General features: G+C 34.1%; 2 protein-coding genes across 2 annotated transcripts in view; one reads left to right on the top strand and one right to left on the bottom strand.

Annotated features, from left to right (window-relative positions):
- Positions 1-25862, bottom strand: part of LOC128865451 (excitatory amino acid transporter 1) — a 66978-nt gene extending 41116 nt beyond the window's left edge. Inside the window, exon 1 of the mRNA XM_054105844.1 lies at positions 25462-25862. The gene's annotated coding sequence lies outside the window, so the exon portion shown is untranslated. The remainder of the gene's footprint in view (positions 1-25461) is intronic.
- On the top strand, positions 23059-24252 carry LOC128863658 (tigger transposable element-derived protein 1-like). Its single transcript, XM_054102917.1, has one exon. The coding sequence runs from the start codon at positions 23059-23061 to the stop codon at positions 24250-24252; it is 1194 nt and encodes a 397-aa protein (XP_053958892.1).
- Positions 25863-27193: the final 1331 nt, after the last annotated feature.

Raw genomic sequence — 27193 nt, 5'->3', positions numbered from 1 at the left:
TGCGGATACTTAATGCTACCGTTGCATTGCATGTGGAACTGACCTCAGTGTGTGTGGTATTTGGAACGGATTAGGGTGCAAACGGAAGTGGCACTCTACTAACATACATGGGAACAGTTTCTCATCAGTGTTCGAATGCAATACTAATCTCGGATATTTACACATTTGTATGTACGCAGGTAGTACAAATATGACTGACTAATTGACATCCTGTGCAACGAAATTATATGCCTATGCGCGTGTAATTGTAAATCTTATACGAGTACGGATATTTTAACCCTCCGTTGGGCACCCGAGTCTGGCTAGAGTGGCTTTTCGACTTTGGATGGGAATTTAACATATTTATGCTATACCTAACGACTTAAGCTTTCAGGTAGCTTGCTAAAATTTAATTTTCTATCGATTTATGGATATAACCTTTTAAAAAGGGTCCGCGATTAGAGCGAAAAAAAGACCAGACCCGGGTGTCCAACCAAAGGTTTTAAAAAATGTGGAGCGTTAATCCATCAAATATATATTTGGCAACAACAAAACGCAAAAAAATGTATATGATTTTATGACATTTCGATTTATGACCCAATTTTGTGCAAGTGGGCGAAAAAACAGAATTTAAGAGCAAATGATTCATTAAAAAAAAGGAGAACAGAGTTCAACGTAAGTACTTTTTGACAAAAAAAAAATATTATCATTGAGTCGATATACTCATCTTTCTCCACGGATAATAATTTTTCTGCTTTTCAACTGTTTTCTATGCTTTACAACTAGTGTTTAAATATGGTTCCGTAAACAAAAACAAAATATACAACTTCTTCATTATTTTTCTTTTCATATGTCTTATTGATAATTGGATAAAGGTATTTCTACTATGAAAAAACAATTTTTTAATGCTTTATTAAGTCATGCAGTAAAGGGTTAAGCCGCTCATTCCATTGCTATGGAATTTTAGTGAAATGTTGTGAGTGCGCCTAGGAAAGTTTACCTGGTTTTTTGGGCCTGCTAAGTGGGCTCTGGTCAAGATATTCTGAAAAATCGTATTTGTGATCCGATTTAGTTTATATTGAAATATATCTTTCCCACCTAAAAATGCAAGGTTTCAAAAAAAAAATTACCCGCTAACTGGCGCTGTAGTTGAAATATTGTGAAAAATCACATTTATGGTCCGATTTGGTTCATGTTCGGGATACGTCTAAGCTGCTTAAAATGAAATATTTTCCAAATTTGATCAGCTTGGTGGTACTGTGGTTGATATATACACAAAAATCATATTTGTAGTCCAGTTTTGGTTCAAAATCGGCATATATCTTAACTACTAAGTTAATTAGGGTTAAGACTAATTGAAAAGACAAACAAACATATTAAGAAAAGGAGAAAAGACTAACTAAAGGTGGCCGCCGTAGCAGAATGTATTGGTGCATGACTATCATTCGTGCTTGCGTAGGCTCGGACCACCGTGCATGAACCCCAAATGATAGAAAAAGTTTTTCTAATAGGGGTCGCCTCTCAGCAACCGCAAACCGCCGAGTGTATTTCCTCCTCATAAAAAAAAACCCCATCTAGAGTTCGGTGGCGGTACACAACTGTAAGTCCCTTCGTGAAAAAATATCGCGACGCATTCCACAAATAGGAGGGGGAACTAATTAACGCTAATTATAAAGGATGTTCCAATAACAGGTGTTATTTTGAATAGCCCGATATTTCGGTAGATGTCACTTTTGAAGTTGTCATTTTTTAATGTTTGATAAGTAGAAACTACGCCATTAATAAAAATGGAACGGTACACGCTTCAACAACGCATTGAAATTATTAAAATTCACTCGAACATTTTTGGGTCATCGTGAAGCACCTTGTCGGACAGCAATACAGAAATTGGTAAAAAAAATTCAAACTGTTGGGACAAGTTAGTAATGTGAAGAAAAGAACCTGTGCACGTCGCTCAAGAACAGCCGAAAATATTGCTGTTGTAGCCGAAAGTGTTGAAGAAAACCCAGGTTTGTTCATTCCTCGTCGTTCTTTGGAATTAGTCATCCCACAAACGTCATTACACCGTATTTTGCATAAAGATTTGGGTCTTAAAAACACAAGCCTGCCGATAATCAACAACGTCGTGTCTTTGCTGATTGGGTCGTTGAAATGCATGAACATGATCTGGAATTTCATCGAAAAACCATCTTGAGTGATGAGGCCCATTTCTCCCTCGGTGGCTTCATCAACAAGCAAAATTGTCGGATTTGGAGCTCAGAAAATTCAAGAGTTTTAGTTGAAAAGCCTCTCTATCCTCAACGTGTGACTGTTTGGTGCGGTTTATGGTCCGGAGGAGTCATTGGACCTTACTTTTTCGCTGAATGAAGCTGGAGTAACAGTTACGGTGAATGGATTGCGCTCTCGAGAGATGATTATCGATTTTTTATAGCCGGAACTGAATGGTATTGATCTGGACAACGTTTATTTTCAACAAGACAGCGCTAAGTTCCACACAAGCAACGAAACCATTGATCTTTTACGGGAATAACGCCTCTTATTGGAAAACCTTTTAGATGAATTTCCAATCACCGCAAGGGACTTCTGGAGAAACGGGATCCACACAAACAGCGATAACTTTTACAATTATTAATTTTTTTTTTGAAGTTTTGCGAAAGTCAAGTCGAAACATGATGTATTAATGCTATGTTTTTATTTTTGTAAAAAAAAGCAGCTGACTAGCACAAAAAAATTATTGCAAATCGTAATTTTTTCAGGCCTCTGACTACCCCTAACCCCACAAGTCTAACTGAAAGGCGGTGCGTCAAGTTAGAGCTGAAAATAAATCCATCAAAATCGACCATCGTGACATTCACAAGGTCGTTTTAAACGAATTTACTTACATGCTATGCAAAAACTTCTAAAGACGCAAAAAATGTTGTTGCAAGGGTTCATCGTGGCCACCATCCAACCTTCGTAATAGCTTGGTGGGCAGCGCCTTATAAAGGCGTTACATCTCTTGATTTCTGTGCAAAAGTGGTTAACACCGGGGCAAAAATGAACCAGGAGAATTTTTTAGGAGCCATGGTGAAGCAGTTGAGTGTACTCTCTTCAATGGATAGCGTTAGATCTTCCAGCAAGATTCCGTTCCAGCCCATAAGGCAAAAAACACCCAGAAGTGGCTAAAAGCAATATTCCTACGTTCATAGCCGCAAAAGATTGACTGTCTTCATGTCCAGATGTGAATCCATTGGACTACAGTTTGTGGTCAGAATTGGAGATCTTAAAGAAATTTGGAGAGTCTCAAACAACTTTGGTTCATTTGGTCCATGGAAACCGTGCGTGCTGCAATAACTGAAGGGCGTAATCGTTTGAAGGCTTGTGTAAAAGCAAATGGTGACCATTTCAAATGAAAATTAAAAACAAAATGTTTATTATTTACATCATTGAATAAAACTAACTTCATTAAAAAAATGTTATACAATAATTTCATATCTATAATAGGCTTAAATTGTAACAGAATTTATGGCAGGACTAAGTAGAATAAATAAGGAAGAGACGATCTTGCACCTTCTGCGCCATTGACCTACTCTATCCAGACATAGTTTTACCTTTTTAGGTAGGCAATTTTTTAACGAGTTGGCAGATCTCAGTATTGTGAAAATTAGCGATCTTCTCAAATTTTTTGAAAATTTCATACTGCTTTTAGGAGTGAGTTTTCAACTTTACGTCCAAAAACGACAGGTTTTATGAAATTAGTGCTAGAGTTAGATTTAGTAAGGCTTTAATTTTTCTTCAAACTAATTTCACCTTGCAAGCAGCAAAAAGCTTGACTGATTTGAAAAACAACAAAAAACTATCAACTAGCAAAAAAACAAAAACAAACTAATGTGTGATATCTCTAGGAAAAATACATTTTAACTGATGCGACTGTTGTAGCTTTCCCTCTATTCTATTACTCGCTTTCGTTTCTGTTTACATTTTGAAATATCAGTTTGCAGTTTGACACTAAGTTCGTATATGACTTTCAGCTGTCAGGTAAAGTTAAAGTGATAAGCACCTACTAGAATGCGCGAGTTTGTGATTTGACTGACAAAACAACTTAAGTCGACATAACAAGTGCCCTCCAAACTCAAAATTGCTGGCTGATAATGTTATATTCAAACGATTAGTCATTCATAAGATAAGCCTAAAAGTCTATGTAAATAAAAGTGGAGTAAAAATATTCTAATATTTTCTATGTGAAAAACAAGAATTCTGCTAATGTAAGATAAGTTTTGTTCCAAAAGGCAACAAACATAAGTAACGGGTGTCTTTTTTAGAAGCGAAGAACTTTAAATTGGTAACACTGTATTCTGTTTTAGCCGATTTGACAGTTCTCGGTTGTTTTGAGGCTATTGAGGCTTGGCAATTTTTCATGAAATTTGAGAATTATTTAAATTTCTTTTGAAAAACGCCATTCGTTTGTCATGATAATCCAGTAAGTCGTTATTAAAACAACTTTATATCCAGAAAAAGTTACTATTTGGTGCACTTTATGGAGCGGTGGAATCATTGATCACTTTATATGTGCAATTTGACTCCTTTAGACTATTTTTTCTGGCTATAGATAATGTGGCATGCCTACGTCTATACGCCAGAAGCAACTGAGTACTTGCAAGTCGACATTTCCCGCGTTATTGCCGCAATACAGGCTGATTTTCTGCGAAGAGTGTATGAAAAGTGGACCTTCGCACCAACCGCAGCGATCACAATCACAAAATTATATTCAAATATTTATACTAATATACAAAAAATGTATATAAATTATCTAAAAAATATTTTTTTTTAATTTCTACGTTTTATTTCCGCTTAAGCTTCTTCGACGCAAAAAAAAACACCCGCTGCATACATAATAGCAACCTTTGTTTGTAAACAAAATATTACTTATAATTTGGTTGTTATAAATTTTTATTTAATTGCAGCTACAGTTCCCTTAATTAAGTGAATTATTTGCATCATACGTACTTGTCTGTTACGTATACGCCACGTCGCCTGGTGACGTAAAATTGGTTCATCTAATGCATGCCTAAGAGTGTGTGCATGTGCATGTAGATGTGTTTGCACGCTACTGCGACATTTCAACGAGAACTATATTTGTTTTTTTTTCTTTCATCGTATTAAAAATAAGACTTTCAGTGCTTAGACATGCGCACACATATTTACATGCCCATACGTGATATACTACATACATGTCAACATACTCGTATTCTAAATAAATATTAGTTTGGGGAAAAAGAAACATATTATTTTTGGGTAAAATCTTTCGGAAATGGTTTAAAAGTGCATTTTCGCCTTTATTAAAGAAAAACTGAAAAACGTTTAATACCGAATTTTCCCTTTGTTGACTTCCATTGCTGACACTCTCCAACCCACAACTGAATGGAACAGACACGAAAGGCAAACGATTTTTTTAGTGTGAAATGTCACCTTTACAACGAGCATAAACTTTAAATTGTTTGATCGATACTTTACGAGATATCAGATCACAACAGTCATTTACCGAGAAAATAATGAATTTATTTTTCCTCCAAACTAATATTATATGTATGTATGTATGTACGTTAGCGTAGCGTTGAGTGTAACTATTTTTTTAGTCGCTCTGAGCAGACCTGCAGAAAGTTGGATTTCTATCCCAGAAATAAGTGTGTAAAATATTATTCATTGCAAGATAGAAGGTGCCCACGATGCCATTAATTTTCGAAAAAAACCACTAAATTCAACCTTTTCATTTTCTCTGCCTAAATTTATGTACGTATATTTATTTTTATTAGTTGTGTTCGATAAAAAAATTAGCCATCATCAGCCATCAATCCAAATCAAGAGCGTAAGCGAAAATTCTCTCCCAAAGAGCAAAAAAAGCAAAAACGGAAAGGAATCCAAAATTATCGATCATTTGCGAAAACTGGTAGAAGAAGACACATGAACTGAGTTCGTTTACAAATGTTGGTGTTGTCCATAAAAATTATTATTAATGTATATTAGTTTATATACCCACGTTTTTTATTGTGAAATGTTCTGACTATAAACAGCAAATTTCAAATTTAGCGGAAGCTTCCTTATATCTTGGTTTAGACTTCAGATATAAGATCAGCAGGGAAATTTTGTTTCGCATTGTTCTACAGCGCCGAGTTTAAACACACAATTTTTGAACATTGATTGATCTTCGCTCTCAGAGTGAAATATATAGTAAATGTTCGTTTTTCGTAACTCAAAACTTCAAAACGAAAAGAAATCAATTAAGGGGTTACATACGTCCAGCGATTGCCAAAAATGCGCTAAAAGAAAAATGTTTTTAGAAGGGATAGCAATAGAAATAAATATAAAAAAATTTTATACTTTGTTTATTAGAACTTAAACTTTATAAAAAAAATTTATTTGAATTTTCTTTACAAAAATTAGTATATAAAAAATCATGGGATCAAAAGTACAATGAAAAAAAGCTGCTCCACGATCTGCATCATTTCTACTTGAAATGTTGATGGATCTGTAAAAAGCTTCTTGTAAAATAAAGTTGAGCCGGTTTTTTGAATTTCGAAAAATTTTGCAATTCGGAGTCGGCTTGAAACTGTAGGTCCCTCCATCTGTGGAACAACATCAAGGCGCACACCACAAATAGGAGGAGGAGCTCGGCCAAACACCTAACAGAAGTGTACGCGCCAATTATTTTTTTTTTTTGTTTTTTATACGTTTTACTTCAGAAATGTCACACTTTAATTATATTTACAAATTTAATAAAAAATTTTATAAAAATATTAATATTGGCTCGACAGACTATTGAGAAAACGCTTTTGAATATTAAAACAAAACCGCATTAAAAAAGTGCAGGAAAAAGTAGTTTCAAGAAAACCGAATTTAAACTTTCAAGTGCATTTCGCTCGAGGTCGCGACCTGTGCGCATCAAACTCTTGTCGGGCAGTTACATTTTCTACAATAACTTTGTATCTATGGGGAATTTTTACAATCGACTTCCACAGAAATACGCCTAAAGCTATAAAAAATAATAATCTGTAAACACAAAACAATTTTTTGAATATTCTGGACGTATGTAACTCCTTAAAATTAATAGTACTTTAGTATTTTAACTCGAGTGTCCCATTAGAATCGATTGCGTATGTTACTGATGGGTCAGTTCGAGACTTCAGATCAGCTTTTCCGACTGTTTATTTAGTGTCGGCTGCAAATAAGATATTTTGAAATTTTATTTGGAAACTTCAAGTAATTATAGTTGCCAGATAGAGTACCACTTTTAGGCATGATTGTGAACAGGTGGCACAAAATTAATCATCCAATTTTGTTTTTGAATAACTTGCGAGATAGAGTACCACTCCTAGGCATAATTGTGAGCTTATTTTGTTTTTGAATAACTTTTTTACTAAATAAGAAAAATGATTTTTAGTGATGGAAATCTTTATTTTGACCTCTTCTTGTTTTGGACATTGCTTGTCTGTTTGTATACTGCAGCAGTTTATAGTAGTTTGCAAGTGTCAACTATGATTGACGTACGACGCTATTTGCAAACAGTATAAGTGATAATTTTTGTGCCACCTGACTTTAAGCCAGCCTTTAAAATTTTAATGCTTTCGACATAAGGCTATAAATAAAATCGTAAAAATTTTTTCGGAAAAACAAAATTACATTTCAAAATTTAAATACTCTGAAACTCCCTCGTACTTTGAACACTAATTATATATATAGTATAGGCCGAACTTCTCCTCCTATTTTTGGTGCGCGTCTTGATGTTGTTCCACAAATGGAAGCCGACTCCGAACGGCAGATATTTTTATGAGGAGCTTTTTCATGGCAGAAATACACTCGGAGGTTTGCCATTGCCTGCCGAAGGGCGACCGCTATTAGAAAAATGTTTTTCTTCATTTTGGTCTTTCACCGAGATTCGAACCTACGTTATCTCTGTGAATTCCGAATGGTAGTCACGCACTAACCCATTCGGCTACGGTGGCCGCCAATGAACACTAATTACGCTACGGAAAAATTGCATGAAAGAAATAAAAAATTCGGTTATCTTACAGCCAGTGTATTTACTCTTAAGTTACGGCAGCAGACTTGCTCAGAAATAATACGCATTGTAATAGATATACTAAAATAAAACAACTGAAAGCACAGGGAGACTGCTTAAGTAAAATTATGTAGGTACTTATTATAATTTGTTACAGGGCCTAAAAAGTTGTAAATAATTTTCCAAGTTCAAATAAGCTTATCTCAGCGCGTTCGTCATCGTCAAATAGCTACTATATTTAGCAAAGTTAATCGTTTAAATAACTATGTAAATACTGTATTTTTTATTTATGACCGTACGTATGTATGAATGCCTAGCATTAAATGAGGGTTGGATCACTGAAAAACCGGATTGTGTTGACGATCCAGAGTAGCCAGTCTGGAGTAGGCGTTTAACACAGCGGGGCTGCTGAGATTACATACATACACATGTATGTCACATGAGAAAGCAGATCTAAAACAGATAACAATTATTTTTTTAGTAGGCAGAACATAGACATCGATAGAGTGAAAAAGAGCTCTCAAACTGATATTTTTGAGGAACAATTTTAGAAGACAAAGATATTTTAGCGTAAGCTGTTGATATGTATATGTGCTTTTTAAAAAAACTAATTTAGGTTGACTTATCATATTCTCCCTGTGAAATACGACGATCACCACACACCCGGTTACTGTATGAAGCAAAGGCATTTTGAACCCAACCTCACCAAAAAAAAACAAAAAAAATCCTTTCAGATACTTAAATGTTGGATTCCAATACATTATTCAAATTGTTACTCATTCACAACCTTAACCGAAGAATAAAACTTATTTAGTTGTAAGAAAAAAAATTATTGCAAAATATCGAATGGAACTGAATTTATATAATGTGGTCAAAATTAATCAGCAGTTTTGTTTTTGAATAGATTTTTTAAAAAATAAAATAAAAGAAAATTATTATGAGTGATGGAAATCTTTATTTTGGCCTTTAAGGTGGGCAGCACCTCCAGCACTTACAAATTTTCCATTTTTTTGCTTTAAAAATTCATTTGCAATATAAAGAATATTTTTTCAATGTTTTAAGCTTAATAGAAAGTCTAAAAAGTCCTTGTAAAGTCAGTGAAGTGATGAGCGTCGAACGTGAGATGAGTAAGAACATAAACTTTAATAGCGTTTTTCTCGAAATACCTTTTTTTCGCGCTGTCGAGTATAACTCAAAAAGTAATCAAGATATCTACTTAAAATTTTATAGGAATATTTTTTACCATATTGACCTTGCAATTACCTCAAATTGTATATTATATCACCGAAAATATTGGTTTGTTCAATTTGTTTATAGAAAAGTGTAATTTTTTCTTCACTTCAAATTTTCATTTTTTTTTTGCGTTAAAAATAGGTAAATGCAAAGCGAAATAACTTATTTTTAAGAAAAATTGTTGTCTAAGGCTGTACATTCCACGGCGGAAATTAAAAAAGCTACGTTTGAGCAGCTGTAGCGCCGCTATTTTCTTTTTTTATTTCAAAAAAATGTTTGTGTATTCATTTAAGGGGATCCTTTTATCAAAGGGTTCTTAATAAGGTGTTTTTTCTCAATTTTTTTCGAGGGAAAAAAAGCGACACACAGGAATAATCTTTTGCATTTATTTGAAGGCATGGTTGAAGAGTAATAAACAATTTTTTAACATAAATAGAAAAACAAAATGGCGGACATGTGAGGGATCTCGCACAGCTTCTCGTTGCGCGCTAGTAAAATGGCGTGTAAGATTGCAGTCGTAGTTTTCACCTGAAACACAAAAGAAAAATATTGTCTTATTCAGAAGGCTTTCCCGCATATAATATAATACATAGAGTACTCTTGTATAAAAATATGAAAGAATGAGCACACAATTAATTATTGAAAAAAAGTGATTTTAAAAATGATTTTTTTTTTGTATTTTGTTAGTTAATTAGTTGCGCATTTTAATTATCTTTATATAGATTATAGGTTTGAAACATGATTTTGAGAAAACGAGGGACGGTACATAGGCATGTAACTCCGAAATCACTTTGAATTCCGCTATAAAATTTTGAGGGCATATTCTCCTATAACATATCTATCGATTGCAGTAAAAAAAAGAATCGAGTTTTTGAAGCCGCCTGATAAGACGCCCCCCTTAAGCATGTATATTAATATGTAATTTGTTTTAAGATAACAGATACTCTCAGTTTTTTGCAATAAAATGATTGAAAAACTCGTTGTTTGGAGAATGCCCCCTTAAGTATTACATTACTTATATGTTTGTATGCTACAGCTGTGCAGTTCACAAGTGCCAAATATGATCGATCTATTTGCAATTTTGCAAAAATTATAAATCTTCTGGTAGGGTGACTAGTTTTGGGCCATTCGTATACTATTCGTATAAAAAAAGTATTCAAGAACAAAATTGAATGATTGATTTTGCGCCACATGCTCGCAATAATGCCTTAAAGTAGTACTCTAACTGGTAACTGTAGTTATTTGAAGCTTGAAAATTTGAAAATATCTATCTATTTAAGCAAAATTGGATGATTAATTTTGCGCCAATTTTGTGTATCAAGTTTGATTGGCGTTAATAAAGTAGCTTTAGAGATTTATGTAAAAGTGATTGCATGGATATTTATCAAACTTTCGAAAAAATCATTGTTCATTTTTATTTCAAGACTTTCAGGTGAAAATATAATTGTCATTTAAATCCATTGGCTAAAGACAATATTAACCGAACATTTAGAGAGAGAAAGGAATCTTAAATAAATCTTCTCATACTTTTGCTATAGATGCGAATGTCTCTATTTCATTTTTCTGTTACACAAAATCGTTATGTGAAAAAATTCATCACATGCAACGAAGCGAATGCTAGGGGTATTTTGGAACACCTACTTTGCCGCTGTCCTGATCTATGTAGGACTCGACAAATGTGCTTAGGATAGGCATATATTTCATCCTTGAAGAATGTTGCTGACAAAAGACTTGTTGAAACTCGCATCAAGAATAACATAAAAGAATAATTCGACTCCAAATACATAGCACTGGTAACACAATGGACCATAAGGGCTTATGCCAGATCTTTTTATAGAACAGCCAGCGCTACCTAAACGAAATTCCTTGTCTATGCACATTTTTATTGCAAAAAATAAATAAATAAGAAATTTATAAAAAAAAAAATTCAAACTTATTTCCTTTAAGAAAATTTTGATGTAAATAGATTTATTTTTTTTTTTAATTCAATTAAACGTAAATATTTTTTTTCATAAAAAGCAAATTTTTGTTTAATAACTCCACTGGAAATACCATCTCAAAGAAATTTGGGCACTACTTATTTCGATTGAAATTTAACAGCTAAGATTAATGGATATAAGATTATGATAAGATTATGGATGGAGACAAGGCAATATAGAACATTTTTACTGCTGTATGATCACTTTGGCTTAAGGGGTTACATGGGTTTCGTCGGGTAAAAAAAGGCCTATTTTCAATATTTTTTTTTCTATGTAAAAAATTATTTATTTAAATCAAACTTTTTTCTGTCTTATAAATACATACTATATATTTAAAGAATAATTTCTGAAATTTTCAAAAAAAAAAATTAAAACTCCTCCATTGTGACGTCATTTCCGGTGACCCCTCGAAAAAAAAAGGTTCGACCGCGTTGTCAGCATAACTCCTGACAGGATTAACGAAAATGAAGAAACGAAAATAACTGTCTTAGTTAAGACCATAAACTCGTGCTTCAACGAAGGAAAGAAAAAAGTAAAATTTGGAATTTTGGCAGACATTTTTCCAATAAAATGAAAACTTCGGTCAAATTTGCTTGACATTTTGTTTTTTTTTTTAATATAAATAGTTTTAATTGAAAAAAAATCCTTCGTCCAAGTAAAATTTCAACAAGATCGGTTGAGTAGTTTTCGAGAAAATTTTACAACCGACTTTGAAAACACGGTTCCGAGAAAAACGCGTTTTAAATTTTGAGTAACAATAAAAGTGGCTTGGAGCACACACCTTCCAAAGGCTGTATCTCCGAAACTATTATTCGAATCAATTTGAAAATTTAGAATAATATTCTTGAGATGTTGTACAAATTAATAAGCCAAAAAACAAATCGATTTTTTGAACCCATGAAACTCATGTAACCCCTTAAAAAACTATTTTTAAAGCACTTGAACTGTTATGACACTTTTAAATTCTGAGGACAGGTCCACAATTGGTGAAATCGCTATAGTAAAATAAATAAATAAATAATTGGCGCGTACACTTCTGTTATGTGTTTGGTCGAGCTCTTCCTCCTATTCGTAGCGTGCATCTTGATGATATACCACAAATGAAGGGGCCTACAGTTTTACGCCGACTGCTAACGGCAAATGATTTTTATAAGGATAATTTTTCATGTCAAAGTACCGAGAGGCGACCGCTATTAGAAAAGGCTTTTTCTATCATTTTGGTATTTCTAGTCACGCATCAACCCATTTAGCTACGGCGGCCGCCTTTATGTAATTAACAGCATATGGGCTGCAAAATTTTTAAAACGTCGATTAGAAAAATAATAGCACTGACCGATCGAATAAAATCTTAGAAAATTTTGCAATAATATTGGGCATTTTATCATTTCATACAAATTAGCTATTCTAAAAAAGCTTCTGACTTAACATAGATAGAAGGTGTATTTGCCTTAATGCTCCGTTATTTGAAAAATAAAATTTTTTTTTTGAGATACCAGCTGCCCATTTCCGTCTCCGTTGGCAGCTAACCGGCAGCTTATCTTCCGGTAAATCACTCTTTTAGACATCTACCGGTTATGTTCCGATAAGGCACCATTAAACTGCTTGCTTTTTTTAATTCAAAGTTTGAAAGAAAAAATATGAATTTTTAGACCATCTCAATTTTTTACAACGAATTGTTGAGACGAAAAATTTTTTTTTCCAAAACTTATAAAACCGGAAAATCGCCAAATTTCTACCAAGCGGGCTTCAACTATTGATTTTTGAAAGAAATTAAATACTATTTTTACTCCTATGGATTAAATACAATATTAGTCGTTATAATTATCACATCATTATGTATTAATGTTTATAGGACTACTCCTCAACGAAAAAAGTAAAGAAAAAGTTCTACTGGAAAAATATTACCATTTACAATTTTCTTTGGTTTTCATGTTTGTATTTTAAACTACATAATTTTTTTTTTTTTTTTGAGTTTGCTGCCTAGTGTTATTAGCAGCCTAGTAGGCAAACAGAAAAACACAGATGCCAGAGATAATCACACAAAACGGCAATATTACTTACATACATATAATAATTGCAAATAACATTCCGCCACTGAGCAGCTGTTGCGTATTTACAATGAGTTTTTTATGTACTCTTTTCTAAACTATTTACAATGATCGAATTATGCCGACGTCAGCTAATAAGGCCTTTGTGGAATGGGAAGTGTTATTTCAAGCTGTTAGACTCTGAGACTAATTCTAAAGCTACCGAACGCGTTTTTAAACGAAACTAGTTTAAGCGTTTTATCGACCAAGTTTTGAGCTATTGACTTAATATTTTAAACACTTATTTATGATCGTATTTTGCGTAAAAAAGCGGATGGTTTTTTTTCTTTGATATATAAAGGGTGGTTAAATTTCAAGGGCCGATATTGAATGTGAACCACACCTATACGTCAAGTTTTCTTCTGCATTTCATTTGACATTTTTCAATTTCAGACTAACTCAATTTAAACCATGGACAGCTACACAATCAAGCAACGCGTTAAAGTTATTCAGGCTTATTATGAAAACGGGCGTTCAAATCAAAATGCACTTTTCGAAGAAAATCATATTCAGTGATGAGGCACATTTTTACCTCAGTGGATTCGTCAATAAGCAGAATTGCCGCATTTGGGCGAATGATAATCCAAGAGTGATTGCCGAAAAACCTATGCACGACAAAGAGTGACTGTTTGGTGAGGTTTATGGGCCGGCGGCATTATTGGGCCGTATTTTTTCCAAAATGAAGTCGGTCAGGCAGTTACTGTGAATAGTGTTCGCTATCGTGAGATGATAACGAACTTTTTATGGCTCGAATTGGAAGATATGGGTGTAGACGATATGTGGTTTCAACAGGACGGTGCCACTTGTCACACAGCTAACGAAACAATGGCTCTTTTGCGCGAAAAATTTGATGACCGAATAATTTCACGTCGCGGCGATGTCAATTGGCCACCAAGAGCATGTGATTTGACACCGTTGGACTTCTTTCTTTGGGGTTATTTGAAAGAAAAAGTGTACGTCGATAAGCCACCAACAAATCAAGAGCTAAAGGATGAGATATTTCGGCACATTAACGGCATAGAACCTCAATTATGCCTCAGCGTCATCGAAAATTTGGACCATCGGATGGAGGTGTGCCGTCGAGGCCGCGGCGGCTATTTGGCCAATATTTTGTTTCATGCGTAATTGAGCTATATCAATATTATAATAATAAAGAGAAGTGGCAATAGTTTCCAAAAAAAATTGTATTTTATTCAAAATCAACACCGGCCCTTGAAACTTAGCCACCCTTTATAATAACAAATTTTTAGAAACTATTTTCGGCCTTATTTTTTTTTTTTTTTTTTTTTATCTTTATTCAATCTTTAATAATAATCTTTTTTCAATTTTTGGTTTTACAAATATTGCCAAAATCCAACGTACTTCTATAGCTATTTTCGAAATTTTTTTTTATTTCATTGTCCCGCTTAAGCAAATCCCCAAAATATATTGGATATGGGCATAAGTTTCCGCCCTCGTAAAAGAGGTGTCGCTGCTGATACTTTTTTTATGTCCGCTCTCGTGATATACTGGTGGTTTTAAGGTGTATATGTGAGATCTCGATTACAATAGTGGGCATTCGTTTGAAGCATAAAGATCCTTTTTTGTCTGACGTCAAAAATGTCTACCTTTGTTCCGAAAAAACAGCATTTGCGGGAAGTTAGGTATGCTTCATTACTACCTTTTAAAGAAAAGTGCAGCTGAAACGTATCGTATATTGAACAATAGTTACGGTAATCACGCTCCATCAAATACAACTTGTAAAGAGTGGTTTCGACACTTCCAAAGTGGCAATTTCGCGATCTGGTGGGATGAAAAGGCTGTCATCTGTTATGAACTCCTTAAACCATCTGAAATCATCACTGGCGATCGTTACCGACTCCGGTTAATGCGTTTAAATCGAGGGACCGGAATGGGACGGTAGACATGGCAAACTGATTTTGCTGCATGACAACGCCAGGCCAGAAAAATTTAGAGGTACTGAATTGGTAAATCTTGCCCCACCCAGTCAGCCCTTATTGAAGAGCGGTTCAATTCTTACTGAGAGCATCGCAAACTGCCTCAATGAATGGATCAAGTCAAAAGAACTCGAATTCTTCGTCAGAGGAATCCGTATGCTGCCTGAAAGATGGAGTAAAGTTGTAGCTTCCCATTTCACATACCTCACATAATATCGTATAATAATATCATGCATTGTTTAATTGTTTAAATAATTCGTAACCTTGGCTAAGAAAGGACGCAAACTTATTACCATACCCAATACTTATTTTTCTGCCACTATAATCGCCTAACACCTTAAACAATTACGCTTTTAACAACTGACGACAACAGTAGCGCGATCAGCAAACACAAGAATTAAATTCGATAAATTCAGCACTGGTTTGGAACATCGCTACTTGACACTTCTAAGGAAGTTGCTTTAATAGAGAAAAGGGAAGAAAAAGGAAGAAACGCGAACTAGACTACTAGGCGTTAAATTTACAACAGGCGAACTTGTTGTTGTTGTTATTGTAACAGCATAAACATTCTCCATAAATATTTGGAGAGTGCTGCTGGAGTGATAGTCTTTGGCCGAATACAAATCCGGTTCATTCCGGTAACGTAGAATCGACTGTCTTGAAACTAGTTCGGCACTAGTGGATTTCGCTGTAGGTTATTTACATTTTTATTTATAGAATAAATGTAAAGGAAGTCAGCACGATCATATAATTCTTGGCTATAATATTTAAACGAATTAAGGCAAAATCATAATAATAGATATTTTTGCACAAATGGTAAAATAAATGTACGTACGTATGTTTGTCTGTACAAGGTGGCGCAAAATTAATCTTCCAATTTTTGGATAACTTTTCTACTAAATAAAAAAAATTATTTTGAGTAATGAAAGTCATTATTTTAAGCGTTACGCGCGCTATTGCTTCTCTGTTTGTATACGAGGGTCGTTCAAAAAGTTTGTGCAAAAATAAAAATTATTTAATTTTTAGGGGAAAAACTTTTTTCTAATTTTCCATAAGTTTAAAATTAGCTAAGGGACTTCGTCCTAAACTTTTCTAGTTTCTAGTTTGTTGATCCCTTTCGAATAATAGAATGAGTCCATTCATTTCTGCAGTCACCTGCTCGTTTGAATCAACAATTTTTCTTGCCAGTCATTTCTTCAAATTCATCTCTATTTGATCTCCACATAAAACCCTCTGTCGCCCAACTGGTCATCTTTAGATAACGCGCTTGAAGGAAATTAGGCTCGACAGATGCCAATAGCTGCTTCGGTGGCACGCTCAGTGGCCGTAAAAATATTCTTTTCACAGATGATAAAATTTTCACTGTTGAAGAAGTTTTTGATAAGCAAAACGACAAAATCTATGCTAAAACTTCTAAAGATGCAAAAAATGTTCTAAGGGAACCAATTCTGGAGAATAGGGGGATGTGAATCGATTTGCAACCCTATTTCCATTAAATTTGCGACCAGAACTGCTGAGGCGTGAGCTGGTGCGTTTTCGTGATGGAAAAGGAAAATCACTCGTCCTTCTTGATTCAAACGAATGCCAAACACAAAGAAATATACCGATTTGACTGAAATTTGATCTGTGTTCGTCCAAGAGTTGAACTGGGTTAGGTTAGGTTTGGCAGCCGCATCTCACATAGAGCCACCGATGCCACTTAGACCTCCAAATGGGTTCGTTGAGAGCCATGGGGGCTGGGCTACATTTCCCTTTCCATATTGAACCATCCTGAGCTTTTGACAAAGCGTAAAAGGTTGCTTATACTTAAAGTGTATAGATTATCTATATTCTTTAAGAAGAAGGATCTTAAATATCGGTTCCTGCTTCTGGCTAGAGCTGAGCATGTGCAAAAAAAGGTGTTGAATTGTTTCCAACTCCTCCTCATTTCTGCAGCTACGACAGAAATCACGAGTTGAATCAAATAAACAAAATATCGAGAGTGCATGACGTCGCATTAGCTGAGTTGTGCGGTGTTACCAACGATTTGCTCTTCGCAATAAATTTAGTGCTTTTTTATACCCAAACTGCGAACATTTTTAAGTTTGTTTCTTTTTTTTAATTTCAAGCTACCGAAACTGCAAGTTAAAAAAGGTCAAGATGAGAAGATTTTATTGTTTTTGACAATTTGTTGGTTTTTATAAAATTTAATATTTTAAAAGTGAAAATTTTGTATGTTGCTCCTCTTAAGGTTATGTTAGAATATTAACATTGAAAACATTTTTACACATTTTTAAAAGCGTTTCTTTCGGTCCTCAATCCTGAGGTTCCGCTATAGGGCATTAAGAGGTGTATTCATAGTAAAAATAAGCAACAAAATACCAGAAAATACTGAAGAAACCATAACGACATTTTTGCAAAAAGAGTACCGCATCTTGTTATAGATATATATATAATTATCGCGTACACTCTTTTTGGGTGTTTGGCCAAGCTCCTCCTCCTATTAGTGGTGTGCGTCTTGATGTTGTTCCACAAATGGAGGGACCTACAGTTTTAAGCCGAATCCGAACGACAGATATTTTTATGAGGAGCTTTTTCGTGGCAGAAATACACTTGGAGGTTTGAAGGAATATAGCAAAAAAGTCGCTCTCTTAGTAATAGAGTTTCTCTTAGCAAAAAACTCATAAATTAAATTTAACCATACCACATTTATTTAAAAAACGCACATTTCAAAGGCAATTTTTCACGCATACAAAATTCTTTAAGTAATTCAATAAAAAATGGGTGTTTTATGTTCTTTAAATGCGCATTTTAGTGCGTTTTTATATCCAAAGCTAGGCAACACTGCAGGAGAGAGAGAGAGATTTGACTGATGAAAGCAGAAGAACACCAACAACAACTGCAATCGCGGGCAATGCGACCAGATGTTAAAAATAAAACTGAGTGAATTATTGCACTAATTTAAAAAAATTTATATTTTACAAAATTATTTTTAGTTAGAACAGGCTAAAAAAATGTCATGAAGAAAAAACTAAAACTCCGAGACTAAATAACAAAAAAACAATGCTAAATCAAGTTACGAAAATGGTAATCTGGTCATACTGGTACTAATACGACGTCACTCATTGTCAAATTCGCTGAGAGCAAAATAACGGTACCACGATAGGCGCTATCTCATTATTCTTTCCATCATGCGCCAGTAGTGCCATCTCTCTGCCTTTGCATGGATTTTTCAATTGACTCTCATACTACATACAGCTGTTCAATTCATATTCGTAAAACATGATTGACGTACGACATTTACAAAAATTATAAAACTTTAGATAGGGTGATTAATTTGGCGCCACCCTGTATCCACGTGATGCAATCTTCAAACTAATGTGCACATAGAAAGGAAAATCTGCATATGCATACATATACATACATATATACACCCGTTTGTACATTTTAAATTCGGGTCTGCAAATTTTTGGCAAAAGAACATATCTAAACTTAGCAGGTTTTACTCTTGAAGTACCAAATCTTGATATTTAAAAAAAAATTGTATATTTTTATTCAGATTTTATTAAAATGCATTTTTACGCTAACCTTTCAATACTTATTGGTGGAAAAATGCATTTAAACCCAGTATTTTAGTGCTTAATAACTAGAAAGTTCAAAGTCAATGTAGTGATATTTTCAGTTCTTTCGATGTACTCATATTTACATATATAGGCATGTCTCTGAGGATTGTATCTGTGTTACCACATTCACTTTTGGGAAATTCACTTTTTCCCCCTTTTCGAAAATGCAAAAATTGCATTTGCGACCATAGCAAAATTTTTTTATAAATATATACGTATGTATGTCTAGTTTATATATTATTAAATTATAGTTATTATTGATGCAAGACGTAAAAATAAACAGCAGCACAAGCAGAAGAAGCAGAGCAATAATTAAATTCGTATGCTTAGTGCACCAAGTCAATCGACTGTCAAGCTGCGAGGCCAGCACTATTTTCTAGGTATGTAAATATATTTTCTCTTTGTAAATATGTGACAGCGAGGTACCTTCATGAAATTGCGATTAATATTATACTTATATATGTAGGTCGATCGGCATTGTTGAGGTGATGAATTACATAAATGGAAATGGCATTTATTTGCGATGATCTAAATGAAAATTTTCCATTCAATAGTAACTGGATGTGAGCCCGAAAAAATTAACGATTGTCATAATTTTTTTTTAAATATGTTTTAGAACTCAAATGTGGCATATATCATACTGAAGGGTAACTCTCGAAGAATACATTTTGGTGTTTTTATTTTAAAAAATGTTATTATTTATTGTTGATATCGCCCCTGCTCCGAAACGCCGTTTTTTAGAAGAGGCTTGCGGTGACCACGGGAGCGCATGAGCAGCTCAACTGAAATCAAAAAAATTAATTGATTATTGTAGAAAAATGTTTTTTAATGAATGAGTTTATTTACCCAAAAAAAAATTTTTCTCGATATGAAAACCGCTTTGCACCAAAACACGATTTTTGAGTGGTTGAAAAATTAAAAAAAAAAAATGAATTCCAGCGAACTATGCAAATATTTATAAAAAGTGAACCGTTCAGATTCACGAGGTTGTAACTTCGAATAATTAACAAAAAGTGTATGCAAATCAGTCAAATAGTTTTTGATAAATTGTGATCACCGCGACGGTAATTTTCAAAACACACGACTTCGAGATAATCGCATCCAAAGATTTACGTGCACTTCTCGTGCCAAGAGTTCAATAATAACACATGGGATGAAAAGTCCCGGACCTAACGAAGAAAACCCGTTTTAGTTTTGTTCAAAATTAGCTTTATTAATCAACGTAATTTCTATCAAAATCAGCGCAATCATTCCAGCGCCGCTCTAACATTTCAATACCACTTTTGAAGAGGGATTTATCTTTTGCCTCGAAATCATCAAAGGCCTCAGTTTCAGCGATAACTTCTTTATTTGAGCGAAATTTCTTATCGGCGAGCATTTTTTTAGGTCTGAGAACAGCCAATAGTCGCTGGGAGCCAAATCTGGCGAATTCGGTGGATGTGGAAGCAATTCGAAGTTCCATTCATATAGTTTTGCTATTGTTTTGATTGACTTGTGATTGATTTGTTTTTGGTTAAGAGTGAGCAAACGTGGCAGCCACTTTGAAAAGAGCTTTTTCATAGTCAAATGCTCATTCAATATAATGCCAACACCTTCTTCAGATATCTTTACGATATCAGCTAACTCACGCAACTTCACTTTCAGATCTCTCAAAATAATTTTGTGCATTTTTTTTATGTTTTCTAGTGTTACCGGCTCATTTGGACATCCACTGCGTTGTGCATCATCGGTGTCTCTACGATCACATTTTAAGTCAGCAAACCATCGTTTTATTGTTGTTTCTGATGGAGCGGAGTCCCCATAACACTTTTCAAGCCATTGCTTTGCTTGAACGGTACTTTTTCCTATCAAGAAGCAGTGTAAATTAAAATACGATATTCTTTTTGTTCCATTGTTTTGAAAATAACAGCAGTGGCATCACTCTTAGCACAATAACTCACGAACTAGTGAATAGAATATCATGAAATTTGAACAACTGTCTCTTTAGGGTTAGCACTAACTGAAAAAGAGGTGAATGCAATAAAACGAGTGCCATCTATGTGCTATGCCAGGGACATTTCAGCCCATGTGTAAGTTTCTAGGAATCAAACCTTGTCAAAGGATGTAAGTAATGAGAATCTCTGCCCGCGCACGTCCCTTTGTTGGTTCTCAGCTCATTTAACACTAAACCCGACGATGACCCATTTTAAACTTTTTGTCAGAAGTTCTTAGAAATAACATTATTAGATCGCCGTTTGCCTTCACGACTTTTATTAAAAAATACATCGAATGTATTTTTCTAGATTTACTCCTCTATTGCTAATTGTTTTACCGAGAAATATATGTGATCTTAGTAATATATATAACATTTTAAAGTCGGATCGTTTGACCCACTTTGGTAGGAATAGCATTACATAAAGTATTGGTAGGTTTAGTGTTAGGTACTTTCAGTATTTATTAACATCTTGTTTAATGACCAACAAAAAACTTAATTATTATCATAAAATAATCACATTGTTGAATATTTTTTCGTTTCAAGAAAGAACAAGTAGTCCCGAAATTTTGGGATTATTATAAGGTTATATTCTTAATGAATATTTTCCGTTTCAAAAACAAACGAAAATTAGTCCTGAAATATCGGAATTATTAGAAAATTGTCACCTTGTTTAAAGAATATTTTCCGTTCTAAGAAAAAAGAATAGTCCCGAAATTTTGGGATTATTACCAAATTATCACCTTGTTATATGAATATTTTCCGATTCACAAAAAAAACAAGAGTCCCCAATACCTAATGAATATTTTCCGTTTGGAAAAAAGTAGGAAATTAATACCAAATTTCCGGAAATACTATAAATTGATCTCCCGAAATTTCGGGATTATTATAAAATTATCACATTTTTTAACGAATATTTTTCATTTTAAAATAAAGAAGAAATAGTCACGAAATGAGTACCGAATTCCCGGGACTATTATGAATTGAACTCAAATTTCCTAGATTGACAATAATCACTAATATTTCCTCTGCTAGCATTTAATGGATTTTTTTTTACATACTAAAGTTTCTATAGTTTCAGTCTGTCGGTAAACTAGTACACCTTATTCTCTTTTTACACGAATTTTTTTTACACGAATTTGATTTAACACGAGTTAAAAAGAGAAAAAAAAATTTTTTGTACACGAATTGTTTTGTTTTAACACGTTTTTCAATATTTTATGAATTTTTCTTGAATCTCATAGAGCAAATCGGATTCATTGTTTGGGATTTTTGTTTTAGCATATCGGTTTAGGTTATTTGTTTAGGATCTTATAATATCAGCATGTAATCGCATCTATACAGGATGAGCGGCTTTGGGCTGTTATCGTGTACAGCTGTTGCTATAAAAATATGTGTATATGAGTGGGATTCCCCGAATTATGCATAGAGTAAAGACGTAATGTACTTTTTACGCAATTTAGTTTGGTTTTGAGAGTTGAAAAGAAAAGACGCTTAGTTGTTGTGAGTATTTAAAACATTATAAGTAAAAAAAGTTAGTGCTCGTATAGATTTATTAACTCAATAACAGGTAAGCTTTAAATAATTTTCAAATCTTTGCATTATTAATATGAAAAATATTTGGTAGCCTTAACACAATGTCACATAATTCACCTGTAATAAAAGCCAAGAGGAAGGCGATCAGTTTAGATACTAAAATTAAAATTTTAGATCAACTTACAACAGGACAAGGAGCAACGGCTGTAGGAAAGCATTTTGGTATTCATGAAGCTACCATAAGAACGATCAAGAAAAATGAAACTGCGATTAGAAAATCGGTATGTTCTGGAACGAAAATAAGTGCTAAATCATCGTCATACATAAGAGATGTTGTCAAAGAGAAGATGGAAAAAGCTTTGGTAATGTGGATTGAAGATAAATCACAAAAAAGAATACCAGTAGATGGAATTGCTATCAAGTAAACTGCATTAAGAATTTATAAACGTATTAAAGAAGTTGAGCCAGGCACTTCATCTCAGTCAAAACTACCCGAATTTTCTGCAAGTACAGGTTGGATGACAGGTTTTCTTAAACGACATGCTCTCCATAATGTAAAAATTAAGGGAGAAACTGCGTCTGCAGATGAATTGGCTGCCAAAAAATTTCCTGAAAAACTTAGAAAAATTATTGAAGATGGAGGATACACCCCAGATCAAGTTTGGAATGTAGATGAAAGTGGCCTCTTTTGGAAAAAAATGCCGAGCAGAACTTATGTTGCAAAATCGCAGAAAACTGCCGGTGGTTTAAAAGTAGCAAAGGACCGTGTAACATTGTTGTTTTGTTCCAATGCTTCAGGAGAACGTATGTTAAAACCACTGCTAGTAAATCGTGCTTTAAGACCACGCTCGATGAAAAGTGTAGATTTCAATAAACTGCCAATTCACTGGACAGCAAACAAAAAGGCATGGATGACCAGTGCAATCTTTACAGAATGGTTCCAGAAATACTTCATTTCAGAAGTTAGACGCTACATGAATGCAAAATGTCTAGAATTTAAAGTTCTTTTAATTCTAGACAATGCAACTTGCCATCCGCTCTTGGAGCACCCAAATGTGCAATTTTGCTATCTTCCGCCTATCACTACATCCTTAATACAACCGCTAGACCAAGGGATCATTGCTACTTTTAAAAAGTACTACATAAAACGTTCATTCCAATACGTGGTAGACAAACTAGACCATAATGAGGATTTAACAGTTATTGATATGTGGAAAAAATTTTCTATTATGGACTGCATTAATCAAGTTGGGTTAGCGTTAGCTGACTTAAAGCCATCAACCTTGAACTCATGTTGGAAAAATATTTGGCCAGAATGTGTCAAAAGCAAAGATCCTGATCCTGTCACCCATAATAACGCTGTTTTTACTGACATCACAACGCTAGCACATACAATTGGTGGAGATGGATTCGATGATCTATCATTTGCCGATATAGAGGAATTATTAGCTGATAAAAGCTTGAGCGAAAATGAAATTATAGACCTCACCCTTGAGACTCATCAAGACAGAGAACATAGCGATAATGACGAAGAAGATCCTCCCATTTTAAATGCAACTCTAATTAAAGAAGGTCTTGATCTTGCCAGAAAATTAGGTAATCATTTTCAACAACATGATCCTGATGAGGAACGAGCTGCAAAATTTCAACGTGAACTGAAATCATTAATGCCATCTTACAGGGAACTTTATAAAGGTTTATCACGAAATCAAACACAATCTTTAATGACTGATTTCCTTCTAAAAACTACCGAATTATCAACACAGGAGCCTAGAGATGATAATCCAGAAACAATTTCACAAGATGATGAACAAAATAATTCTAGTGATGGCAGTGATATTCTAGTCTTACGCAAACGTATGCGTTTATTGTCAGAAAGTGACAATGCATAAAAGTTTTTTATGTTTATATTATTTTTACTTGTTTTATATTAATGAATTTCAGATATTACAATATTTTCTTTTTTTCAAAGTATAATTTATTTCTTATAATATATTTAAAGAATTAAAATGTGTAAACACGAAATAAATTCTTTAGTGAACTCTAAAAAGAATTTTTTAGTATTGTTTTCACCTAATTCTCTTTTTACACGAATTCTTTGGGAACGTATCTATCGTGTAAAAAGAGAATTAGGTGTATGTATTAGATTTACAGCCCACTGTAATTTATTGTTGCATTATTGTTGTTATTTCTTTTGAAACATTTGCTTTTCTTCTACAAGTGTATTTTCATATATACAAATTAAAATAAATACGTACATTTTCATTCAACGATGTAGGCACGTAAATATGCATGTAAGTATGTGTGTATATATGCATAACTATATACCTAAGGCACTCCCTCCCACGTGCTTTGATTGTCTCTTACAATCAGCGCTTTCCGCATGCAAATACAAGAGCATTTAAATATTTATGTATATAAGCAATGCGTATGACAATTTTAAATACCAAATTAGATTTTTCCATTTTATTGACTTTGAAAAAATATTTACATGTGCATACTCGTATAATGGAAAAGTGGAAAGAGCGATTTTGCTTGAAATCATCTGTTGTACGTGCTTGCTATGCATTTTAATATTTTAATTTATTGTTTACACATGTAAGTACTAAGGCAAACAGATATTACTGTATGTGTACGAGTAAAAATACCCCTTCCCGCTTTTGCAAATAAGTAAAATAAAAAACTAATTGCACTTTACTCGCGCTCATGTTTTTATCAAATGCTCAGCCCTTCTCTATTAGTTTATGACTTCTAAGTTACAGTTGTAACAAGAGATTTCCCCTCCAAAGGAATTTTTTTTAATCTTTTTTATATTTTCTGGTTTTGATCCAGCGTAATGTCCTTGACTTACATTATCATTCAGTATCATACGTGAAATCTACGCTAGCGCACACTTCGCTCTCTTATCAGATCACATCACATGATATCAACCAGTCGCATCACATCACTTTGCATCACATCACTTCACACGCTCAAATCGCATTATAAAGCCTTAAGACTTTTTCTAAAAACATGGTGAGAATATTGCATACTTATACATACATATGTACATAGGAATGGCGTATTCACAAAATTAAAAATTAATATTCCAAACAACATACCGATAATTCTACACGAGTGTTTGTTGTTGTTTTACAAAAGGTTAAATTGATTAAACTTAACAATTAATTTACATATGTAAATAGTTGTAATTGTTGCCCAGCTGAAGTACGTGCACCGAATTGCATATTAAAAAAAAGTGATAACACGTTTTTAGCGCGCGATTTTGAAAATTTTCCAAAACTCTCAAATTTAATTACTTTTATTAGCTCAAACGCGTAAATACTCGCAATTAATTTTGCTGAAACGTTATTAGTTTCACTTCACATGTAAGTGTAACATGTAGGTGAGTGTGTAGGTGTTTATGTAAATTGTCGCAGCCAATTTTCTATAAATTGTTTATGTTTATAGCAATGTTGCCAAAAGTGTTTCGAGCGAAACGAACAACTTGTTTCTTTCGCGTTTGCAAAGGTACTGAATTTGACAAAATTCAAATTCTACCAATAAAGCCCGCGAAAAAACCGAGCAGCAGCAGCGGAAAAATCTCTCCTGTGCCCATGCCGATAAGTAAGAGTATATACTAAGTATGTATGTCTGTAGGAATGTATGTATGTACTTACATATGCACATATATGTATGAATGTATGTACGTATAGTTTACACAACGGCACTGAGCAACCCACTCAGCCGACTCTGCCGATCCAACCAACTCATTAAGCAAAATCAGCGTGTGTGTGCTCGTGCTGAGCCGGTGGCCCTAGCGCTCTAAACTTAGTATGGCTGTGTAGCTGTATTTACTTGCCTCACTGTCTGCCGCCGTAAACATTGTAATCTATACGACTGTGCAGCTCTCCCTCTTCCCCCCTGCACTCCCACCCACTCTATTAACCAACCACTTGCTGATACTGTCAGCTGTCGTGCAATTGAGTCTCAATCATCGGAAGCATCAAAATTGTACTATTATAGTATGAGTATACTTGTAAATAGATAGGAGCGCAATAGCAAGCTCAAATAAGCAATAACAACAGGCGCAGCCAGTAAGCCGGCATAGGCAGTATGGGTTGTGCCCACCGCTCCGCTGCCTTGTTTTGTCTCTTTGCCCACATTATAAAGCCAGTTGTACTTTGGTCCATTAACGCTATCCTGCTCACTGGGAGAAATTCGTGAATGAAGGGATACACCCTTGTAGAAATTTATAATAAACTAGCGGACCCTCTGCCTGCTTCGCTAGGCATATCAAAATTAGAAATGAAACATGAACAATCGATTTAAATTCACTCTATGAGTATTTATTCTTTTTTTACAATATAAAATTAATGTTAATTTTAAACTTAAACTAACGCAAAGTCTTTTCGTAAACTACATTTTTTGTTTTGCCCTGAGTTGTGGTATAAATAAACAGAACTGATGTCTTTCCTACACGTGAACACGATACATACTCGTATAATTGTCCGTGGGAGAAGCATAGATATTCTAAGTCAATTCCGCATAATTCCAGCGATTGTCCTTGTGTTTTGTTTATGTGTTTGTTTTAATCTATCTTGCTCATTACGTTGTATACGTTCTTCAGGTGAATGGCCTGAACGTGATCTGGCCATACGTTCCCTTTGATTTTGGTTTTGAATTTCTCGCTCTTCTTGTGATTGATTTTGCCTTTCATTTGATCTATTTTGCGTTCTACGCGACCGACGATCAATAGCATTTCTTCGCGGGCGTGGCATTTCTAAAATAAAGCGATAAAAATATAAATAATATAATTTTCTTTTTTCCATTGTTGAAATTAAATTTCTAATT

This window comes from Anastrepha ludens, chromosome 5, assembly GCF_028408465.1.
Source record: "Anastrepha ludens isolate Willacy chromosome 5, idAnaLude1.1, whole genome shotgun sequence".
In the NCBI taxonomy this organism is placed as follows: Eukaryota; Metazoa; Arthropoda; class Insecta; order Diptera; family Tephritidae; genus Anastrepha; species Anastrepha ludens.
This window is presented reverse-complemented; position numbering and strand designations above follow the sequence as displayed.

Bases quoted from the DNA above. Each gene is read 5' to 3' on its own strand.
- LOC128863658 (XM_054102917.1), top strand. From the start codon at position 23,059: ATGCCGAGCAGAACTTATGTTGCAAAATCGCAGAAAACTGCCGGTGGT.